Source organism: Anolis sagrei, chromosome 11 (genome assembly GCF_037176765.1).
Source record: "Anolis sagrei isolate rAnoSag1 chromosome 11, rAnoSag1.mat, whole genome shotgun sequence".
NCBI lineage: Eukaryota > Metazoa > Chordata > Lepidosauria > Squamata > Dactyloidae > Anolis > Anolis sagrei.
In genome coordinates this window covers 29202043-29211715 of record NC_090031.1, presented here as the reverse complement: position 1 = coordinate 29211715, position 9673 = coordinate 29202043, and the positions used below count along the sequence as shown (strand labels likewise).

At 44.2% G+C, this 9673-nt stretch overlaps 2 protein-coding genes across 2 annotated transcripts in view; one reads left to right on the top strand and one right to left on the bottom strand.

Moving 5' to 3' along the window:
- Positions 1-5129, top strand: part of ZSWIM7 (zinc finger SWIM-type containing 7) — a 26466-nt gene extending 21337 nt beyond the window's left edge. Inside the window, exons 5-6 of the mRNA XM_067472117.1 lie at positions 1765-1869; positions 3492-5129. Of these exons, the coding sequence (XP_067328218.1) occupies positions 1765-1869; positions 3492-3620 (234 nt within the window). The 3' untranslated portion in view covers positions 3621-5129. The remainder of the gene's footprint in view (positions 1-1764; positions 1870-3491) is intronic.
- ADORA2B (adenosine A2b receptor) overlaps positions 3742-9673 on the bottom strand; it is a 31207-nt gene continuing 25275 nt past the window's right edge. The window contains exon 2 of the mRNA XM_060756860.2: positions 3742-6714. Within this exon, the coding sequence (XP_060612843.2) occupies positions 6042-6714 (673 nt within the window). The 3' untranslated portion in view covers positions 3742-6041. The remainder of the gene's footprint in view (positions 6715-9673) is intronic.

Sequence of the window (9673 nt, the reverse complement as noted above, 5' to 3'; positions counted from 1 at the left end):
ATGTGCGATTCTGGGCTTTGTAAGGGATGAGTAGTCTCAATTACATTATTGCAGACTCGATAATATTTGAGAACCTCAGTCTGACGGCTTCCAAAACCTCGTTCCCAAGCCCAGCCTATTAAGTAATTACATTTCCTGAGCTCTAACTGTAATAACCCAGCAAGCTTTGGCCATGACTCCATGTTTGTTTGAGCCAAACATTGGGGCATTTTAGTTTTTTTTAGGGGGGAGTTTTCCAACTAATGTTCCACTGCTTTGTTCTTCTCCTTCGTCTCCTTTGCTTTATTTGATTGTTAGCCTCTCTTCTGTCTTAATTATCTTGAGTCAGGGTGGGGGGGGGGGGAGGCGTTTGTCCTCCTCTCGTAGCAATAAATGGATTAGAGCAGCCAAATGATTATGTATTAGGTCTAGAGTTCCACGCTAAAAGCAAAGAGGGCCTTTCGTCAGTTGATCCGGAGCCAGCGCTTGCTTGGAGGAAGAGACGGCCTCCGCTGCGGATCATTGGAAAGCCATTTCCTCTCTGCCTCGGGGGTCTTTGCGGGAGGAACCGGGACAGACAGACCCTCCAAGAGATGTGTCTCTTGGCCAGCGTTTCCGCAGCCGTTTCTGGCCCCCTTAAGTCACCCCTTCCCTCTTCTCTGGGGTCAACTGAGGACAAGTGGACCAGACCCTTCCTTCTGGAAGTTTGGATGCTTTTCAGAACGAATGGTTCCTCTCTCCAGAAACTGTAATGGGCTGCATCCAACTTCAGATTAGGATGGAGGGCCATCTCTCGGGAGGGCTTGGATTGGGTCTTCCTATAGGGCAGAAGGGGGTTGGACTGGGTGGCCCTTGGGTTCTCTTCCCCATCTGTGATTCTGCAATATTATTTGGAATCCATCAAGCATCTGCTTAAACTAAATTGTGTGGTTTGATTGTCTTTTTCTCCTTCTTCTTCTCTTCCTCTTTCTTCTCCTTCATCTCCTCCTTCTTCCCTTCTTCTTTCTTTTTCATCTTCTCCTTTTCTTCCTCCTCCTGCTACTTGTCCTTCTCCTCTTCCTTCTCCATCTCATTCATCTTCTTCTCTTCCTCCTCCTACTCCTCCTTCTGTTCCTGGGGCTCGTCACTCTTCTCCTCTTCCTTCTCCTTCTTGTCCTTCTCCTTCATCTTCTCCTCCTTCTCCATCATCTTCTCGATCTTCTCTTCCTCTTCCTTCTGCTACTCATCCTTCTCCTCTTCCTTCTCCTTCTTCTCTTCCTCCTCCTCCTCCTCCTCGTCCTTCTTCTTCTCTTCCTTTTCCTTATTCTCCTTAACCTTCTTCTCCTTCTCCGTCTTCTCCTTCTCCGTCTTCTCCTTCTTCCCCTTCTTCCCTTCCTCCTCCTTCCCATGCTATTCGTCCTTCTCCTCTTTCTTGTCCTTTTCCTTCATCTTCTCCTTCTCTTCATGCTACTTTCCCTTCTTCTCCTCTTCCTTCTCCTTTTTGTCCTTCTCCATCTTCTCCTTCTCCTCCTATTCCTTCATCTTCTTCTTCTCTTCCTCCTTCCCCTCCTCCTGCTACTTGTCCTTCTTCTCCTCTTCCTTGTCCTTTTCCTTCATCTTCTCCTCTTCCTCCTCCTTCTCCTGCTACCTGTCCTTCTTCTCCTCTTCCTTCTCCTTTTTGTCCTTCTCCTTCATCTTCCCCTTCTTCTCTTCCTCCTTCTCCTTTTCCTCCTCCTTCTCTTCCTTCTCCTTCATCTTCTCCTTCTTGTCCTCCTCCTTCATCTTATCCTTCTCCCCTTTCTGCAGGTGTCTGGCAGCTCAGGGAAGCTCTACACTTGCTATGCCTCCTGCCATTTCTGCTCCTGCCCGGCCTTCACCTTCTCCGTTCTCCGGAAGGGCGAGCGCTTGGTGGTGAGTGGCTCGGACCTGAGGGAAGGATGGGAAGCTGTATGCAGATCACCCTAGGCTCAACCTCCTTGGCGTCTCCAGCGCAGCAGGCGGGAAAGGGCCATTCCTCGTTGAGACCCAGAACAGCATTCAGAACAATGAAGACTAGAACCTTATTCAACGATGGCTCTCCAAACAGGAGTTGGGGTGACTTACAAGGGAGGAAGGAAGGATGGATGGATATAAAGATGGATGGATGGAAGCAAAAAAGCATGGATGGATGGAAGGAAGGAAGGAAGCATGAAAGGAAGGAAGGATAGATGGATGGAAAGAAGTGAAAATGGATGGATGGGAGGAAGCGTGGAAGGAAGGATGGATGGAAGGATGAAAGAAAGGATGGATGGACGGATGGAAATAAAAATTAATGGAAGCATGTTTGGATGGATGGAAGGAAGAAAGCATGGATGGATGGAAGGATGAAAGGTAGCATGAAAGGAAGGATGGATGGATGGAAGGAAGGAAGCATGGATGGATGGATGGATGGAAGGATGGATGGGTGAGTGGGTGGAAGGAAACATGGATGGATGGAAGGAAGGATTGATGGGTGGATGGATGGATGGATGGAAGGAAGGAAGAAGGAATGAAGCATGGATGAAAGGAATTATGGGTGGGTGGGTGGGTAGGTGGGTGGAAGGAAACATGGATGAATGGATGGATGGAAGGAAGGATTGATGGGTGGATGGATGGATGGAAGGAAGGAAGAAGGAAGCATGGATGGAAGGAATTATGGGTGGGTGGGTGGAAGGAAAGAAACATGGATGGATGGATGGAAGGAAGGAAGGAAGGAGGAAGGAAGCATGGATGGAAGGAATTATGGGTGGTTGGAAGGAAACATGGATGGATGGATGGATGGAAGGAAGGAAGGAAGGATTGATGGGTGGATGGATAGATGGAAGGAAGGAAGCATGGATGGATGGATGGAATTATGGGTGGGTGGAAGGAAACATGGATAGATGGAAGGATTGATGGGTGGATAGATGGAAGGAAGGAAGCGTGGATGGATGGAAGGAATTATGAGTGGGTGGGTGGAAGGAAACACGTATGGATGGAAGGATTGATGGATGGATGGATGGATGGATGGATGGATGGAAGGAAGGAAGCATGGATGGATGGAAGCATGGATGGATGAGAGGAGGGATGGAAGGAAGGATGGGTGGGTGGATGGATGGATGAATGGATGGAAGCATGAAAGGAAGGATGGATGGAAGGAAGGAAGAATTGATGGATGGAAGCATGATTGGATGGATGGAAGGAAGGAAGCATGAATGGTTGGATGAAAGGTAGCATGAAAGAAAGAAAGGAAGGAAAGAAGCATGGATGGGTGGAGGGATGGAGGCATGGATGGAGATAGATATGGATTAAGCCTGTTTCTGCTGAGGTACACACTCCTCCCATAGTGGATCTCATCCATGAAGATCCCAGGTTCAGTGCTTAGCTACAAAAGGGATCCAGTAATATAAAATGACCGGGGAAAGGCCTTGGGAGACTGGCGGATGGACAGGGAAGGCATCTACTCCCATCCAGGTATCACTGAAGTCAGTTTCAATCCAGTATTGAGGGAAGTTCCTCCTCCTTTTCTCCCGCAGTGCAAACACATCCTGGCCATCTACCTCAGCCGGGCCCTCGGCACTTGCCAGGAGCTGACCGTCCCAGAGCAACAACTGACCAAACTCTTGCTGCCCCAAGAAGAGGCCGGAAAGGAAGCCAACCCATGACCGACCCCAGAGAGGGAGGAAACGTGTCGTTATGAACAACCTCGAGGGGGGTTATGGGCCTGCGTCCAGAAACAGAAGATTTGCAAGCATTCCATAAAGAACGAGAGACCAAACGCATCCCTTCTTCTGCGCCAGGAGTTCTTGCCGGCAGCGACTCTTTTATTACAAAACACAAAATACGGAGCAACAATTCAGCATGAAACCATCCTCATGATTTCCCGTTGGGAGACCCCCCTCGCGACACCAAGCAAACCAGCGATGACAGATTTAAATTAAGAGCAAAGAAGTGACAACAAGAAAGGGAAAACCTTTCTGCAAAACATCGGCTCGGCAAACTCTTGCTCATTGACTCCCACAAGTTATTTCCGAAGGATGCAAAATAAACAAGACTGATATCCAATCCAACCCAACTGGGAATTTTCCCCTTGTTATCAAATTCTTTCCCATGTTTGTTCAAGGCAGAGCTTGGAAATGTTAACCCTTTTTTTTTGTGGATTCCAATCATTCCCAACACCTTGGCTGGATTATGGGAACGGGAGTCCTATAAGAAGTTGGGTGCCTTTTTCAGTAGTAATTTTTCCTCATGTTTGTTAAGGGCAGAGTTTTGAAGTTGTTTACCTTTTTTATAGTGGGCCACAACTCCCATAATCCTCAGCATTATAGGAAATGTAGTTCTATATAAGAAGACTGTTGTTAACCTTTGTAAATGGTTTTCTACAACTCCCTTAATCCTCAGCATTATGGAGATTGTAGTTCTATATAAGAAGACTTGTTAACCTTTGTAAATTGTTTTTCTACAACTCCCTTAATCCTCAGCATTATGGGGATTGTAGTTCTATATAAGAAGACTGTTAACCTTTGTAAATGGTTTTTATACAACTCCCAAAATCCTTGGCATTATGGGAATTGTAGTCTTATATAAGAAAACTGTGTTAACCTTTTCCAATAGTTTTTCTACAACTCCCTTAATCCTTAGCATTATGGGAACTGTAGTCCTATATAAGAAGACTGTTGTTAACCTTTTAAAATGTTTTTTTCTACATGCCCTTAATTCTCAGCATTATGGGAACTGTAGTCCTATATAAGAATACTGTTAACCCTTTTCAATAGTTTTTCTACCACTCCCTTAATTCTCAGCATTATGGGAATTGTAGTCCTCTATAAGAAGACTGTTGTGAACTTTTTAAAATGGTTTTTCTACAACTCCCATAATCAGCATTATGGGAACTGTAGTCCTATATAAGAAGACTGTTGTTAACCTTTGTAAATGGTTTTTTTGACAACTTCCTTAATTCTCAGCATTATGGGAAATGTAGTCCTATATAAGAAGACTGTTAACCCTTTTCAATAGTTTTTCTACCACTCCCTTAATTCTCAGCATTATGGGAATTGTAGTCCTCTATAAGAAGACTGTTGTGAACTTTTTAAAATGGTTTTTCTACAACTCCCATAATCAGCATTATGGGAACTGTAGTCCTATATAAGAAGACTGTTGTTAACCTTTGTAAATGGTTTTTTTGACAACTTCCTTAATTCTCAGCATTATGGGAAATGTAGTCCTATATAAGAAGACTGTTTCCTCGAAGAAACCTAAACGAAGTCCCTCAAGTGTTGAGAGTTAATGTTAAGGGGACTTCAAGAGGTCATCTAGTCCCTCTCTGTCCGCTTTATTCCCACAGTTTGGTGTGGAGAGTCATAGTTCAACAGTGATCAAATAATAATAATAGTTCCGTAACAAGGACTGGAAAATATTAATAACCATAGACTCCTTTTTGAAAAGAGATACCAAAGACTGGCAGTTATTGTTTGTGACTGTCTTGGAAAGAGAATCCGACAATGACGCCTCTCTGAATCCCAGAAGAGCCTTCACCGACTTGCCCACCAGCGAGAAATGCTGGGAGTTGGAGTCCAAAGCAGCCGGAGGGCCACTGCATTAGAAACTGGTGACGTACTGACAATGAGATTGTTGTTTGTGACAGATGTCACAAGAGAATCGGACAGCGACGTTCCTCCAGATGATTGGGCCTCCAAATTGCAGAAGTGTCTTCACCAGCTTGTCCAGTGGCCAGGAATACTGGGAGTTGGAGTCCAAAGCTGCCGAAGGGCCACAGCATTCAAGGCCAGCAATGTACTGATGGCGAGATGGTTGTTTGTGACCATTGTCCCAAGACAACCCAACGACAACGCTCCTCTAGTTGTTTGGGCCTCCGAATTGCAGAAGAGCCTTCACTGGTTTGTCCAGCGGCCAGGAATGCTGGGAGCTGGAGTCCAAAGCACCAGGAAAGCCATAGGGTTTGAGGCCAGTGATGTACTGACGTTGCTGGCGGCGAGATGGTTGTTTGTGGCCGTTGTCACAAGACAATCTGACGAATCTCCGAATCGTGGAATAGGCCGAGAGCTGCAGGATATGAGGCCGCTGCTTCAGAGGAAAGCCAGTGACGTGCTGACATTGCTGACGGCGAGCTGACGGTTGCTTCCGCCGCCACCGCTGCTGTCCCCCCCTTTGACGCCTTTGGGGAAGTCCTCGTCCTTGCAGAGCAGGTACCGTGCCAGGATGCGTCGGAAAGTCCCTCGGAAGTCCCGGATGCGGTACGCGTAGATGATGGGATTGACGGCGGAGTTGGCGTGGGAGAGGATGATGGTCAGGTTCATGGCCCAGTGGGGCTTGTGGTTGGCAAAGCCCGTCCAGAAGAGGCTCAGGCAGTTGAGGATGTGGAGCGGGAGCCAGCAGAGCGCAAAGAGCCCCACAATGATGGCTAGCGACTTGGCGGCGCTCACCTCCCGCTGCAGCGTGGTGCGCGAGTTGCCCGCCAGCTCCATCTGCCGCAGTTGCCGGCAGGCCACCAGGAAGATCTTGGCGTAGATGCCCAACATCAGGGCCAGAGGGAGCAGCACGCAGCCCAGGAAGTTGAAGTAGACCATGTAGTCCATGGGCACCACCTCCTCAAAGAGGCACCGGACCGTCCCGTTGGTGCAGTTGACGGTGGACCGCTGGTTCCAGCCCATCAGCGGCGTCAGGCCGATGCCGAAGGAGAGCAGCCACAGCATGGCGATGATGCCCCGCGCACGCTTCCCCGTCACCAGGCTCTTGTACCTGCCGGGACAGGAAGAAGGAGACACGTGAGTGCGGGGACCCTTCCAAAACAATATGGCCGCCAAAAAGAAGCATTGAGTATCGCTGTCACCACCAAAAACAACCAAGGGTATTGCTATATTGTCGAAGAGTTGCTGTAATTTTTTTGGGCTCTATGGCTATCAGGGACAGCTAATCACCTCTCAACAAAGGATTCCCCCAGGCAGTAAGAAGCCACACTTTGAAACTGCGGGCCATTAAATGCTAATCAAGTTGGCTAATTCACATCTCGATCCAACAGACAATAGTTCTTTCTCCCACCCTGGACATTCCACAGATATAATAATAATAATAATAATAATAACAACAACAACAACAACAACAACAACAACAACAACAACAACCTTGAAATTGCTGGGCCATTAAATGCTGATCAAGGTGGCCAATGGAAACATTCACATTCCAACAGACAAGAGTTCTTTCTCCCACCCTGGACATTCCACAGATATATTATTAATAATAATAATAATAATAATAATAATAATAATAATAATAACCTTGAAACTGCTGGGCCATTAAATGCTAATCAAGTTGGCTAATTCACACCTAGATTCAACAGACGAGTTCTTTCTCCCACCCTGGACATTCCACAGATATAATAACAACAACAACAACCACCACCTTGAAATTGCTGGGCCATTAAATGCTAATCAAGGTGGCCAATTGAAACATTCAACCTTGAAACTGCTGGGCCATTAAATGCTAATCAAGTTGGCTAATTCACACCTATCTCCAACAGACAAGAGTTCTTTCTCCCACCGTGGACATCATTCCACAGATATATTATTATTAGTAGTAGTAGTAGTAGTAATAATAATAATAATAATAATAACACCATGAAATTGCTGGGAAATAAAATGCTAATCAAGGTGGCCAATTGAAACATTCACATTCCAGCAGAGAAGAGTTCTTTCTCCCACCCTGGACATTCCACAGATATATTATTATTATTATTATTATTATTATTATTAATAATAATAATAATAATAACCTTGAAACTGCTGGGCTATTAAATGCTAATCAAGTTGGCTAATTCACACCTAAATCCAACAGACAAGAGTTCTTTCTCCAACCCTGGACATTCCACAGATATATTATTATTATTAATAATAATAATAATATCACCTTGAAATTTCTGGGAAATAAAATGCTAATCAAGGTGGCCAATTGAAACATTCACACCTATCTCCAACAGACAAGAGTTCTTTCTTCCACCGTGGACATCATTCCACAGATTTATTATTATTATTAGTAGTAGTAGTAGTAGTAGTAATAATAATACCTTGAAATTGCTGGGAAATAAAATGCTAATCAAGGTGTTCAGTTGAAACATTCACACCTATCTCCAACAGACAAGAGTTCTTTCTCCCACCCTGGACATCATTCCACGGATATATTAATAATAATAATAATAATAATAATAATAATACCTTGAAATTGCTGGAAAATAAAATGCTAATCAAGGTGGCCAGTTGAAACATTCACACCTCTCTCCAACAGACAAGAGTTCTTTCTCCCACCCTGGACATCATTCCACAGATATAAAAAACACTCACAACCTCTGAGGATACCTGCCATAGATGCAGGCGAAACATCAGGAGAGAATGCTTCTGGAACATGGCCATGCAGCCCAGAAAAAAATTACAGCAACCCAGGTATTGATAAAGGTAAAATTAAAGGTTTTCCCAGGACATTAAGTCCAGTCGTGTCTAACTCTGGGGGTTAGTGCTCATCTCCATTTCTAAGATGAAGAGCCAGTGTTGTCCCTAGACACCTCCAAGGTCATGTGGCCAGCATGACTGCATGGAACGCTCGTACCTTCCTGCCGGAGCGGAACCTATTGATCTACTCACATTTGCATGTTTTCGAACTGCTAAGTTGGCAGAAGCTGGGGCTGACAGCGGGAGCTCACGCCACTCCCTGGATTTGAACCTGCGACCTTTCAGTCAGCAAGTTCAAAAGCTCAGCGGTTTAAACTACTGCACGACCGCGGGTATTTATATAAACACTCAAAAGAAATATGAGACTCCCAAAATGGAGTATTGATATAACCATCCCAAAGAAACGTATTGATACAAACGCCCAAAAATAAATATGATTAGGTATTGATATCACCACCAAAAAAGAAAACTGAATAGTAATCACCAAAATTGAGTATTGATACAACCACCCAAAAGAAATGTACTAATATAACTATCCAAAAGTTTTGATATAAATGTCCGAAAAGAAGTGCGAGGATTGATATCACTCCCAAAACTGAGTATTGGTATAACTGCCCAGAAGAAATGTATTGATATTACCGACCAAAAGAAAAGTTGAGTATTGATGTCACCACCAAATACAAGCAAGGGTATTGATATAAACGCCCAAAAGAAACAGTCATCTAATCCAGCGCTTATCTGGCAACAACAACAACAACAACAATAAGGGACCTCCTCAAGGGGTCATATAATCAAATACCTGGCAATAGTAGTAGTAGTAGTAGTAGTAGTAGTAGTAGTAATAATAATAATAATAATAATGGATGGGACCTCAAGGGGGTCATCTAATCCAAAATATACCTGGCAATAATAATAATAATAATAATAATAATAATAATAATGGATGGGACCTCAAGGGGGTCATCTAATCCAAAATATACCTGGCAATAATAATAATAATAATAATAATAATAATAATAATAGGAAGGGACTTCAAGGGGTCATCTAATCCAACACATACCTAACAACTATAATAACAACAACAACAACAACAATAACATTGATGATGATGATGATGATGATGATAATTAAAAAAATGGTCTGGACCCCAAAGTGTCATTTTATCCAACGCATATCTAGCAATAATAATAATAATAACAATGATGATGATGATAAAAAATGGACTGGACCCTAAAGTGTCATTTTATCCAACACATACC